Here is a 14,302-nt window from a genome sequence, read left to right as displayed (position 1 = left end):
AGGGGCAAAGAGACACAATGTCTGCAACCGATTCCCAAGTGGTTCAGAAAAAATACATTCATGTATTTTATATATATATATGTATATATGTATGCACACATAATGGTATATGCATATATTCTTTTATAGGCATTTTATATGCATATAAAAGAAATGAAGGAGTTTGGTGCTTGCAAGTTGATAAGGTTTGGAAATGGCTGCTAAAGACACAGGGAATGTGATTTGCTGAGAGAATAGGGAGGACCTGAACCTTCTGGCCTCCAATTCCACCACTTCAATGAAGCAGCAGTGACCAAGTCCAGCGACCACTCACCGGTCATCTTCCTTGTTGATCTCTGATCTGCTGTTGACTTTGTCTCCTTCAAAACATCTCTTCTCTCCACTTCCACTGGCATGGCTCTCCTGGTTTCTCCTTCTGCCTTTCCATCTCTTCCCAGCTTTTCTTTCTCTGCCTATTTCTTTCACGCATGTGACATTCAGGGTTCTGGTCTCGCCACCCTTCACAATCTCCCACCTCAGGTTCATCTATGCTCACAGCTTCCATGATCACCTCATGCTGAAGAATCTCCCACCCTCATCTCCCGCTCAGGCCCTGCTCTTCTAAGTCGTATCTACATTTCCACCTGTCCTTTGGGTACCTGCACCCAGCGGCATCTCAAACTCAACATGTCCCAAACAGAGCTCACTGTCTTCCTGTTCACTCTGCCACACTGTCGCTCCAGTCTTCTCTACCTCAGAAAATATCCTGTTCCCAAGACGGAACCCGGAGCATCATTCTGCACTGAGCACCTTCAGTCAGTCACTGAGTCCTGTCTTTTCTGCCTCCTAATTCTCCCTCAAACCTGTCCGCTTCTATCACTACAGTCACCCCCCAACAATCCGTTGACCCCAGCTCTCCTTGGATCATTGCAACAGCCTCCTAGCTGTCCTCTCCCCCTCTAGGCCACGTGTCACGCTGAGGTTAAACGCCGTGGGTGAGCACTTTAACCTGAGTCAGAACTCCTCCAGATAACTCACGAAGCCCTTTGTGTTCTGCCCCTGCTCTCTTCTCTGGCCTCATCTCCTACTGCCTCTCCCCTCTTGCACCCTACATGCCAGCCCCTCAAACTTCCCTCACTTCCTCCAACCCAATATCCCCCCATCAATTTGGAAACTCTCCCGTTCCTACCCTTCCTCACTCCACTTGCTTCTCCCACCCACTCACTCACCCTTACATAAATTGCATTCAGCTGTCACGCGTCGCTTGTTTACTACAAGACTCACCAAGTCTGGTTGAGGATCTCCTATAATGCACTTCCCACCATAGTATTTGCCATGGTGAACTGTAACTTCCTGTTTGTCTTTATCCTCGTGAGGACCATACTGTCCTGTCCACGGTTGAAGCCTCAGTGCTCGTCGTTATACCTGGCACATTATACCTGGCCACATATAATGATAGAGAGATGGATAGATGGATTAATAGATAAATGATTGATTGATAATAGGTGATAGATGATAGAAAGATGATAGATAGAAAGATAAGATGATAGGTAGATAGATAGATAGACAGATGATAGAGAATAGGTAAACGAACAAACAACTCAGTATAAATTCCAGAGGGTTTTGGAATCTGGACTCATGACTTCCTGAGATCCATAGCAATACACTTTGTCAGTTTTACTCATTATGGCCGAAAAGTATCAAAGGCCTTTGAGGTAGAGATTTCTTTTTCCACAGCTAGGTCGGGAGTTTTACGGCTTTGAAGTAACAGTACTATGTTTTGCCACGTGGTGGCGCCAGCACAACACCAAAGAGGCCTTCAGAGGCGCCATTTCGCCCCCATCATCAGACTGGGGGTGATACCACCCACCCTTGTTGACAGTGGACAGCATTATTGTGGTGTAAAGACTTTACTAGGGGCTTGTATTCATTGTTCGGGAAATCTTGGCAATATTTACAACTCTCTGAGACTCAGAGAAATCATCCCAGCCCCACAAAAGGGTGGAGAGGGTTATTTCCTCTCCCACAAAAGTGTGTCAGCCTATTGTGCTAATAAGTGAGAAGACTGCTCCACTGTGAACGAGGAGAAACCTTGGGGAATTGCTGTCTTCAGAAAAGCCGAGTACTCTTCCCTCAGAGCCTGCCTCTGAGGGCTGAGCAGGCCCTGGGGACTGAGAGGTGGGGCTCTGCAATCCTGGCCAGAGTCCTGCTTCTGGAAGGAGCCTTCAGTGCTCCTGGCATTTCCTGTGTTGGGGCTCAGGGGCCCCCTCCACCCAGATCCCTCCCCCTCCCCCTCCCAGCCTTACTCACCCTCACCTCCTTAACCCTTTGATGACTCCCTCAAGGCCCTTACAAGGCCCTGCAGAGGCAGACTCCTGGTTTGCAGTACTTTGTAATCAGCCCTGAATGCCCCAGGGTATTTGCACACCCCAGTGGGTGGAAATGGGGTGGAGAGAGTGGGCTGTGTAATGGCCAGTCTGGTCCCAGGCAGACTCCCTGAAGACTCTCAGGGCTCCCCAACCCCATAGGCCAGCATCAGCACCCACATCTGAAGGATAGACCAGTCCAGCCAAGGAGAGTGAGGGGAGGAGGGAGTCAGCAGGAAACAGACCTTGACCAAGAACCTTTTCATGTTTCTCCTAGAGTAGACATCACAGCCGCCCCACCCTGGGGCAGAGATCTTCTGGCTCTCTTGTAGAGAGGAATGTTACACCCCACCCCACGATAAACAAAGACACAACCCTCATGGCTGTTCAGCCTGGGCTCCTAAAAACTCTCAATTCAGGGACCCCTTTAGCAGGACACAGGGCCCTAAGCAGCATTTCCCCCACCCTACATAGGTGACACAGCCATGGGAGATACCAGCAAGCTTTGCCTAGGGTAAGCTTTGTGTCTATGTTCCTTCAGTCAACAGACCTTCACCAGGGACCCACCAGATGCCAGGCACTGTGCCAGTATCACAGGGTGAATAAGAAAGACAGTTCTCCAGTTCAGGAACTTACAGGCTAGCAGGGAATCAGACCCATTAGTATTTGTCGCACCTGGTTATAAGCACTATAAAAGAAGTGGCACAAAAAGTGCTAAGGTAATAGCTCTGATTATTCATTATTGTGTTTTTTGATTTGCATTCAAAGCCACATCACAGAATACACGTTAGAGAGCACTTACGTCTTCACGTGACTTGCATTTTTGATCAGTGCCTATGTTGCAGGAAGGGGGACCCCTTCCAGGGCCCGACAGTGGGCTCTTGTCTAATGCTTGGAAATGAATTGCCCGAGGAGACACTCGTGCTGACAAAGCAAGAGACTTTGTTGGGAAGGGGCGCCCGGGCAGAGAGCTGCAGGGTAAGGGACCGCAGGAGAAGTGCTCGGCCACGTGGCTCACAGCCTTGGGTTTCATGGTGATGGGATTAGTTTCGGGTTGTCTCTGGCCAATCATCTTGCTTGGTCCATATTTGGTCTGACTCAGGGTCCTTTCTGGTGGTGCGCACAACGGCTCAGCCAAGAGGGATTCCAGCGAGGAGGATTCTGGGAGGCTGGTAAGACATGCGGACAGGTGTCTCCTCTCTCCTTTTGACCTTTCCCGATTCTTCTGGTTGGCGGTGGCGTGTTAGTTCCATGTTCCTAACCAGGACCTCCTGTTGTAAAATAACTCATGCAAATTGTTGCTGTCTTTGCCTGGCCCGGGCGGGCGGGCGGGCGGGCGGGCGGTTTCAGTCAGTGTTTCCCCTAACACCTAGACTGCTTGGGTGGAAAGAAATTCCTCCAAGACACTCCCTTCTTAGTATGAGTCAGGAAGCCTAGGCCTCCCAGGCATAACCCGGTCAGAGGCAGGGTAACTGGGCTCCACTACATGTTCCAACCAAAGGCTGGACACAGCCTGGGGAGCGGGCAGCAAGATGGGAAACCCACCCCCCACATGAGGCAGAGGCCCCACTGCTGGCTCCAGCCCTCCCCTATGACTGCTGGCCCTTCAGCTGTCACAGCCCTTCTCTGGCCTTGGCTTCACATCTGCAGCGACTAGACGAGAAGAAATGGTCCTGCCCTCTTCTCCACCTCTAAGCCTGCCGCCTTTGTGATTCTCATCCTTGCCATTAGGAGCTGAAGAATCTCCATGCTCTGAGCCAGATGCTCTGTGGTCACATCACTAAGGGGTGACTCAGACCCAGACAGGGCTCTGAGGCTCCTTTTGTAATTCCCTTGTTTGGCCCCAGGCAGGGTCTCTCTTTGGAAGTGCTGGGCAGAGCCTCTCTCTGGGCCAAGGAAGAACCTGGGCACCCAACACCCAGGCAGTGACAGCCTGGCATGGGCTCTGTAGCTGACCACCTCATCCTCAGAAGAGACTTATGCTAAGGAATGTCTTTCCAGGGACTTCCCTGGCGGTCCAGTGGTTAAGACTCCACGCTTCCACTGAAGGGGGCGCTGGTTCGATCCCTGGTCGAAAAAAAGAAAAAAAAAAAAAAAGGAATGTCTTTCCAAGCTTTAAATCATGTGGAAATTTAAGTTATAAATTGTATGGAGAATGCCTTGGGCACCATTATGCTTCATTGTGCCTGGAAGCCCAAATTAATGTTCTAAAAAGTAAGTATCTTGGGCTTCCCTGGTGGCGCAGTGGTTGAGAGTCCGCCTGTCGATGCAGGGGACACAGGTTCGTGCCCCGGTCCAGGAAGATCCCACGTGCCGCAGAGCGGCTGGGCCCGTGAGCCATGGCCGCCGAGCCTGCACATCCGGAGCCTGTGCTCCGCAACGGGAGAGGCCACAACAAAAACAACAAAAAAAGTAAGTATCTCTAAGTCTGTAGAAAAGTCGTGTGTGTGTGTGTGTGTGTGTGTGTGTGTGTGTGTGTGTGTGTGTGTAAAAGAAAACAAACAAACAACCTCTTAGAGGAGGAAGAAGCCTCAGGCAGTGGAAATATCCTGGTTATTCTACCCCCAGCGCTGGCTGCATTTACAAGTGGCCCCTGTGATTGGAAGTTGAAAGCAGAGGAGATGATGGACCAGGCAGGTTCTGGGGCAGGAAAAGCCAGAACAATGTATACAAAAGGCACAGGCAGAGAAAGAGGAGCTGGAGAAGGAGGTTGAGGAAGAACAGGCAGAGAGCTGGGAGGAAAGCCAGGAGAGGGAGTCATCCTCGGAAGCAGAGGGAGGAAGGGTTTCGAGAAGGAGGAAGGAAGGACTGCAGTGCCAGAGGCAGCGCACAATACCTCAGGTGAAAACAGCAAAACAGCTCAAAGGGTGTGGCTCAAAATATTATCTCTAGCCCTTGAGGAGGAACTAGATCCTTGACTGAAGATCTGGAAGCCATCAGTGACTGTGGCCATTGCAGTTTGCGGCGTGCTGATAAATAAGGGTTCAGAATGTTCATTTTTCTCCCCATTCGCTCTGCAAACCACACTGCCTCATGTCTAGGGCAGGGCTTCCCAAATGCAGCTTTGCGTTCAACTTCCGACTCCACTATACTCACTAGCTGGATGACCCCAGGGAAGTCACTGAAACTCATGGTGCCTCGGTTTCCTCATCTGTAAATGTGGAAAAAATGACAAGATCCATCCATGAAATGAAAAAATATGTGTAGAGCATTCTAGACGAAGACAAGCTCTCCCCAGGCTGCTCCAGCCACTGACAATACAGCAGAGGCACTGGGCTGGTCATTTCTGCCCACTGCTGACTTCTGAGAGGCCTGCTTTGCTCAGGAGTCCCCAGTGGGCTGGCTAGGGCGTTCTCAGGCGGCACTGCTGGCCCCCAACCCCACTGTTTTTCCTTCTCTCTCTCTTTCCACAGGTGTCAGGCTTGCACTGTGGTCCGAAGGCTCCCATACCTCCTCTGCTCCCTCCCCGCTTTCTCTTTCACAGGTATCACCCCCAATCAATCTCTTGCACGTCTAACTTTGTGTTGGCATTTTGCCTCCTGGAGGACCCAAATCGACAAACTAGGTAAAACAGAATTCTTTGCTACAGGACTTGCCTGAGCCTTTAATGTAAGAATATACATTATGGTTCTCAAGAGGGGAACATAATTTGAAGTGTTTCCCAAATTTATTTGATCACTAAAAGCTAACATCCACACACTCACAGCCACAATACCATAGAACATCCATTAACATCTCATGGAATTTATGATCTGCTAAGTAAAGTTTTGTTTTGTTTTGTTTTGTTTGCTTTTCTTTTTTGTGTGTGCTAGAACCATTTTAATATAATTATACATATCCTCCAAATCCAGGAAGAAAGGTTTATGCATATATAACTTTTCCATTTAACATCTGCAAACATAAATAACGAGGATCTCAGTTTATAAATTCATCAGGGTCAGAGCAATTGACCAACGTCTCTTTACTGCTAGGCTTACCAACAGCCAATTACAGATGAATTAGTGTCCTTTTGTTTCTCTTCTCTCACCTTGTCCAGAGACATTTTGTTGTAAAGTTTCAGTGCAGCTCACCTCCAGCCAAAGGTAATCTTTTTAGATAAGTACTCAGTTGCTCTGAATTTACTTATAATTATAACCTCTTTAATCCTAGAAGAACCCCTGCAGAGGTGGAGTTCGAGGTTGCATACAATAACAGAAGATCACTGTTTTGAAGTCTAGCACAGATTAAAAACCACAGATGTACCATTTATATAAGACACATACTGATTGTCTCTTAAACTACATATTGACTCCTTGTGAACTGATCTTCCCAGACTGGGGCACGAACCCACGTCCCCTGCATCGGCAGGCAGACTCTCAACCACTGCGCCACCAGAGAAGCCCTCTTGCAGAACTTTTTATTTTCCCTGAGGTTAAGCATCCGGGCTATGGATTTGGTATGACCTAGATGTTTTATTTTCTCTTCTTTTCACTTGGAGAAAATAATCTAAAGAAACATTCTACAAAAAGAAGGTTCTACTATATAGCACAGAGAACTATATTCAGTATCCTATGATAAACCATAATGGAAAAGAATATTTTAAAAAAGAATGTATATATAAGTATAACTGAATCACTTTGCTGTACAGCAGAAATTAACACAACATTGTAAATCAACTATACTCCAATAAAAACACAATACTGACCAAGAAAAAAGAAAAAGAAACAAAAAGAAAAATTCTACAAAAAGAGATTGCTTTGCTCTGGACCTCTGAGACACACACACTTTCTCCCTCTCTCCCTCTCTTCTTCTCTCCCTCCCTCTCTCTCTCTCTCTCACTCACACACACACACACACACACACACACACACACACACACACACACACATACACACATACACACACATCCCTCGTGGCACACAGGCCTGTGGCCCGCCCCCAAGCAGCTGTGGGTAATCCCAGCTGCTCTGACTCACCCCTGCTCTCAGGGCTGGGTGACTCACTGCATCAGTGAGGCTGATGGGATGTATGTCTGTCTGTCTGCACTGGTAAGTTCCTGTGGAAGGGATTATGCCATCAGAAAGAGATTTTGCTGGATCCAGAGAGATAGCATCATGTAAGAGGCTTTGAAAAGTACAGAGCAGTGTTTATTCAGGTTTTAAAAACTGGATCTTGTCCAGTGGCGGGTGTAGTCATCATCATGGGTAACTACAAGTAAATATGAGTAGCTCAGGACCACCAAGTTCCTTTGTGAGCAGAGCCCTGTGTGCAGAGGCCCTGAAGGCTGATAAATCATCTGCCAGGACTGCAGAGAAGAGGGTGTGGCCGGGGCCAGAGGATGGTACTCCCGGGTGACGAGGGGGTTCCTCTGTGAAGGGCTGCAGGAAGCTTCTGTTACAGCTGGTTTGCCTTTGTCGCCGAAAGGCCTGGGAAGGGGAACCTCAGCCACCTGCCTGGGAGGAGGTGCTTTCCCAGGATGGGCTGTCCTCCAGCAGACCGGCTGGAGGAGAAATCTGCCCACTCTGCTGCTGGACGGGTGGACAAGCTTTCTCCCAAGAGCCCCAAGGGGCTCAGTGGCTCAGCAGTGAAGGAAATTAACAGCTTCCAGGAAGGGTTGTCTCTTTCCTCTGCTCTCAACTGGGATGGTTTCGTAAAACACTTGCACCAGAAACCTGTGACTTAGGAATGAGTGCCTGTGTCCCCCATTTCATCCAAGGGTACAGAAAGCAGAGCCTGGTGGTGGCAGTGGTACCCGTCCATCGGGCAGTGCCAACTGGAGATGGAGGATGTCAGGTAAAAACACATCCAGACTTAGATGGGGAAGACTTCTATCAGAAAGAAAGACTGTTGCAACAGGGGGAACTCTCAGGTCTCAGAAAGCTACAAGGATCTCAAAATCAAAAAAAAAAAAAAACCACAAAACAACAATTTGTTTTTTAATAGGGTAAAGGAGGGGCGACACAAAAAAAGCAGACTCTTTGGAGGGGAAGCTGGACAAACAAGGGGAAACGAGTGGGGTCTGATGGGAAAAGGTCATCCTGGGGGTCAGGAGATTTTCCAGAAGCTGATAAGCGGGACCTGGTCCGCTTTTTCTGTGTTTGCTCAGACATGGAGGCAAGAGAGAAACCTGACTAAAGTTTGGTCAAGCAGAGTGTAAGAAATGGACACGTGAACACCTGGCCAAGGACAAGATAGATTGAGGGAGGAGGAATAAAATTGGTGAATACAAAACCAAACACAAATGGAGGCTGATTCCATGGAAATGGGGTGCCTGGGAATTCCACTCCTGGAGCTCTTGGTGCAAAGGGCTCAGTTCTTAAATGTGAATAAATACTCATGGCAGCCAATGCAATTCGAAAATCCTATGAAATCCGGGAAATTTAGAAAGTGGGGAGTAATAGGCAATCCCCCAAAGATTCTGAGGGACAGAGTAGTTCCTTCATATGCAAACCACTCCCCCCCCCCACTTATAGAATGGGTGTGTGGACCTCATGAACAAGGCCAGTGCTGACTTTAAAGCTAGGAGGAAGCTGGCACCCTGATGATGATTGTAAGGCCAACTGGCCGGAGGCAGGGGAACACAGTCAGATTCACAGGTTGCATCAGACCGAATTCTCTGGACCACCCAGTTCCAGAAACTGCCCTGGAGACATTCCGGACCACCCAGTTCCAGAAACTGACCTGGGGACTTTGAACCCAGCCCAGCCTTCCCGCCTTTCGAGGGGTGGGACCAACGGTCCCCCAGGATACCCGAAAAGACCACCAAATAAGGAATAACCTGCGCCCTCCCAGATTCACCACACCCCTTTCCCTTCTTCCCCTATAAAATCTTGCCCAACCTTCGCCCAGGTGCGACTTCTCTGGCCCCCTTTCTCTCAGAGCAGTGAACCTCACCCGGGAGCGCTCCCTAATAAAGCTCACTTGAAGCTTTCCTCTGTTTTGTGGTGCCGTTTGTTAAGATCCGACCTTACAATGATGGAAAAGTACCTGCAGGGCTGGCTCATACCATCTGCCTGCAAACCTTGAGGCCATGGAATCTCTGGCTATGAAAGAATCCCATAGGTCACCAGCCCCTATCTCTGCAGGCCCCTCCAGCAGAAGGACCCCCATCTGGCTGGCCCTCAATCATTAAAGACCAAACACTTTGTGACCCCAAGTGATTCTGATACTCAGCCAAGTTGGGGAACCCCTGACCCCTTGAACACAGCCAGTGCTGCTGGAATCTCTGCGTCACAAGCCACTATTTAATTAGTTTTTATGTTGAATTAAAATCTGTGCCCCTTTAAGTCGATCACTAGTTCCACTTCTCCCTCTGGAGCAACACAGAATGAATATACTTCCTCTTCTCCAGGACAATCCTGTAAACACTTGAAGTTAGCGCACTGAGTGCCCAATATCCATCTCTTATCCAAGAAAAATGCCTCTATTTCACTTGAATATTTCTCACCCATTTTATTTATTTCTCCATCATTTATTAAGAGGCGATAATGTGCACATGACATAACAGAGCCTGTCCACAAAGTGTCTGTTAAAAGAGTAAATAATGCGGGCTTCCCTGGTGGCGCAGTGGTTGGGAGTCCGCCTGCCGATGCAGGGGACGCGGGTTCGCGCCCCGGTCCGGGAAGATCCCACATGCCGCGGAGCGGCTGGGCCCGTGAGCCATGGCCGCTGAGCCTGCGCGTCCGGAGCCTGTGCTCCGCAACGGGAAAGGCCACAACAGTGAGAGGCCCACGTACCACACACACACACAAAAAGAGTAAATAATGACTCTCATACAAATATACAATAACTACATGTCAAAGATTTGATTTCACTCATGAATAAATGAGGGAACCAGTAGATATTTAAAAAAAAATAGTTTAAAGGAGAATCCAAAAGAAAAATTAGGAATGCTGAATGGAATTTGTTAATAGATGCAAAACTGAGGGAGGGAATCCGTTTGATTGCGCTTCTACCCAAAGAAGTTCATTTGCATATACACGGACAATAATTATTTGCATTACTATCGATTTCTACAATGCACAGAGTAGTAAAACACCCTGAAGACTGTGAAAGGCACAGACCGCTGCAGACCTGGCCCCTGGCAGGCTGATTAGGCTTCACCTAATTCCATAGAACACCAGGAATACTTTGTAATTCTGAAGACTTTTCAGTTTTTCCTGACAGATCATTGTTTCACTAAAAAATCCCGAATACTCAAATCTCAAACTGTCCTTCAAGATTGACTAAAATGCCACTTTATCTGGTCTTCCTCAGACTAAAGGATAATTTAAAAAAAAAAAAAAAGGTAAAATCATGACTCACATACGGATATAAAATGAACAAGTTTTAAAGATTTTATTTAACTTATTAATTAAATGAGGCAACTAAGCATACGTTGTGACTGATTCAAAGGAAAAGTCAAAGAGGCACAGATTTATATGAAGTAAAGAATATTGAAATGAATGTGCAAATGGACTCAACTGGCTTCTCCATGGTGGGGAGGGAGATCCCCCGCCCCGCACTGAACAGAATTAATTTGCATGTAGAGAAAAATTATTTTGCACTGCTACTGTTATCTACAACTTTGGGTTGTAAAATGACTCAAAAACAGTGAAAGGCTGGAATCAGATAACTTGGGAGGAGGTGCTCTAAACCAGACTTTCTCAGCCTTGGCATTACTGACATCTTGGATGCCCACTAACAATTGTCACTTCCCGTCTGGTTCTCAAAGTTGCTGACCTTCAACACCTGCTGAAAGGAGTTCAGGGTGGAGATCAGGAATGAAGCGCTCTGTGCTCTGGGGAAAACTGGCAGAACAGGCCTTCAGATACTTAGATATTTTCAGGAGAAGATTTTATGAGCCCAATTTCTTGCACCTTCTCACATCTAGGAAAGCACTAAAACCATTCATGGAGACGTCTCCTTGTGACGAGCTGCAACCTTCTGCCAAGATGTGAGCTTGACTGTATGTATCCCCCGTCACCAAAATCACATGTACCGTCCTCCTCCCACCTCTTCGGAGCAGTTCCTCAGAGCTGAGAGGCTGTCTCCCCAGGCTATAATTCTCATTTTGCCCCCAAAAAACTTAACTCACAGCTCTCACGTTGTGTTTTTTTCTTTTTTTCAGTCAACATGGACCACGTAATTCTTTGTTTTGTAGGGAGCTGTCCTAGACATCCAAGATGTTTAGCAGCATCCCTGGCTTCTACCCAATAGAGGCCAGTAGCACCCCATCATAACAAAAATTATCTCCAGACATTGCCAAGTGTCACCCAAGGCCGGGAGGAGGGGGCAAATTCACCCTCAGTTAAGAAATACTGCTCTAGGGCTTCCCTAGTGGCACAGTGGTTAAGAGTCCACCCGCCAATGCAGGGGACGTGGGTTTGAGCCCTGGTCCGGGAAGATCCCACATGCCACGGACCAACTAAGCCCATGTGCCACAACTCCTGAGCCTGCACTCTAGAGCCTGCGAGCCACAACTACTAAGCCCACGCACCACAACTACTGAAACCCGCACGCCTAGAGCCCGTGCTCCACAACAAGAGAAGCCCACACACTGCAATGAAGAGTAGCCCCCGCTCGCCACAACTAGAGAAATGCCACGCGCAGCAACGAGGACACAACGCAGCCAAATATAAATAAATAAATTTAAAAAAAAAAGAAATACTGCTCTAAACAATGCATAGCTTTCCACTGAAACACGAATTCTTCCATATTAGCACAGAGATGGAGAGGAAGGGACGACCGCACTCCTTGGCACACACCCATTCCTGTGTATGAGCCAAGAATCTCACGCTACCTCTTCAACGAGCAGAACCGTCACAGTGGCCCCTAGCACAGGCAGTGTTCTAAAGGCTTTACCAATGTGGACTCCGTCCTCCCAGTTAAAAGTGAGTTTCAGATAAATAGCAATTAGAGAAGAAGAAATGTTCTTCTATGTTCTTCCGGCTGGTCTAAAAATTAAATCGACATGAAGCAGGTTAACAAAAGAAAATCAAATAAAAGTTTAATACCACGTATACATGGGAGAGGTCCAGAAAAGCTGAGTAACTCGCCAAACTGGCTGAAGCCCTCTCCTTAAACACCATCTTCAGCTAAAGACAAATGAGGATGTTGGTGGTAGGGGTTTGGGACTTCAAAAAGGGGCAGAAGACAATCGACTTGGAGACGGAAAAGCAAATATTTGGTAAATAGATGTTTGCTGGGCCAGGTAGAGACAATGGGACACAGGGAGGAATCTGGTCTCTAGGCCAGTCTTCCCCACCACAGTGAGCCCATATTCTTTGCACACATCTCTGGTGATGGCTCTCTTCTGGAAAGAGGCCCTTTATCTAGATTCTTTAGGCAGTTACCGGGAAGGTCAAAGCTTCTTCTTGAGTCTTTAGGGCCTTGACTGTTTTCAGCTCAAAATAATCCACATGCCAGAGAGATATTTTGGGGTGGCAAATTTTGCTCCCCTACATAGGAAATAATTTTTTAGTTTAAGTATGCCCCCGTGCAATATTTGGGATATACTTATACTAAAAATCATTAGTGTTTACCTGAAAATCAAATTTAACTGGGTGTGTTACCAAACGCAAGTTCATGTGCCTGACACACAGCGAGCCCAAACAAACCGAAACAGAGTTTGGAGCAGAGAAAGGTTTATTGCAGGGCTGTGCAAGAAGGCTGTCTCATGCTTAAAATGCCCTGAACTTCTCCAAGAAGTTCAGCAAAGCACTTTTAAAGGCAAGATGAGGGAGGGGCGTGGTTAAGTTGTTGCAAACTTCTTGGTGTTGGAATCCTTCCTTCTTGTAGCTGTTCATGTTGGTCAGGTGAAGATGTTCCTGTAAACCTCCAATGAAACAAAAGTTATTCTCTGTTTTGCAACTTTTTATCTCTATATGAATGTACTCTTCAAGGTCAGAGCCCTGAGAATAGGCTATCCTGTATATTTCAGGCTGTAGATAACATTCTTTTACAAAAGGTTCAGAGCCAGCATGACTAAACACAGGCAACAAAGCAGATCTAATATGGAGTCAGAGTTGTTCTTTCCTATTACAGGTGGATGTATTTTTATTTGCCGAATCTGGCCACCCGATCTGTGATCATATAGTAGCAGTGTGTAGCTACTGGTCATGATTGTAACACGCCTCTGGTGACTTAGAATCCCTGTTCTGCCTCTAATTAGTTGTGCAATATTGGATGATGTCATTGAACCTCTCCGATGCTCAGTTTTCCCATCTGCCAATTGGGACTATAGCGGAGGGACAACCTTCTCACAGAGCTAATTTAGTCCCGTGGAGCTCTCTCCCCGATCTTCTGACTCACAGGGTGTGTCCTGGAGAGTCCGGACAGCCCCAGCCTCGGAGTCTCGCCCAGGGTTGGGTTTGAGTCCCCAGTTTTCCACCAGGACGCCCAGGTGCACGGCACGAGCCGGCTCGGCCATCCCAGGCGCCGGCCGCCGTCCTCCCGCCGGCGCTGTGCAGGCCGCCGGCCGGCAGGGTCTAGCGCCGCGCGCCGAGCTGGCGGGGAGCGGCCAGGCCACGCCCCGACGCGCGGAGTGCGCTGCCCTGCCGGGTGAATCATCATCACCCGCGGCGGCCGCTCCCAGTCCCGCTGCCGCGCGCCGAACCCTGGCCGCGCCCCTGCGGAGCGCCGCACAGAGCAGCCGCTGAGACCCTCGCTCGCGCAGCGCGGACAGCGGGCCGACCATGGCGGGCATCGCGGTCAAGCTGGCGAAGGACCGGGAGGCGGCCGAGGGGCTGGGCTCGCACGAGAGGGCCGTCAAGTACCTCAACCAGGACTACGCGGCGCTGCGGGACGAGTGCCTGGAGGCCGGGGCGCTCTTCCAGGACCCGTCCTTCCCGGCCCTCCCGTCTTCCCTGGGCTTCAAGGAGTTGGGACCCTACTCCAGCAAGACCCGGGGCATCGAGTGGAAGCGGCCCACGGTAGGCAGCGGGCCCGCGGCGGGATGCGGGGCGGGCGGGGCGCGGAGACCGGAGGCGCAGCGACCG

The 14,302-nt window shown here is 48.7% G+C and overlaps 1 protein-coding gene across 2 annotated transcripts in view; it reads left to right on the top strand.

The window, feature by feature from the left end:
• Nucleotides 1–13,826: 13,826 nt before the first annotated feature.
• Nucleotides 13,827–14,302, top strand: part of CAPN2 (calpain 2) — a 58,020-nt gene continuing 57,544 nt past the window's right edge. For both annotated transcript variants that reach the window (XM_024750457.1, XM_024750456.1), the window contains exon 1: nt 13,827–14,236. In XM_024750457.1, coding sequence (XP_024606225.1) covers nt 14,000–14,236 — 237 coding nt within the window. In that variant the 5' untranslated portion in view covers nt 13,827–13,999. The remainder of the gene's footprint in view (nt 14,237–14,302) is intronic.

The sequence above is a fragment of the Neophocaena asiaeorientalis genome, unplaced genomic scaffold (assembly GCF_003031525.2).
Source record: "Neophocaena asiaeorientalis asiaeorientalis breed wild unplaced genomic scaffold, Neophocaena_asiaeorientalis_V1.1 scaffold430, whole genome shotgun sequence".
Lineage (NCBI taxonomy): Eukaryota > Metazoa > Chordata > Mammalia > Artiodactyla > Phocoenidae > Neophocaena > Neophocaena asiaeorientalis.
The sequence above is the reverse complement of the archived record's forward strand: the minus strand, read 5'-3'. Positions and strand labels throughout refer to the sequence as shown.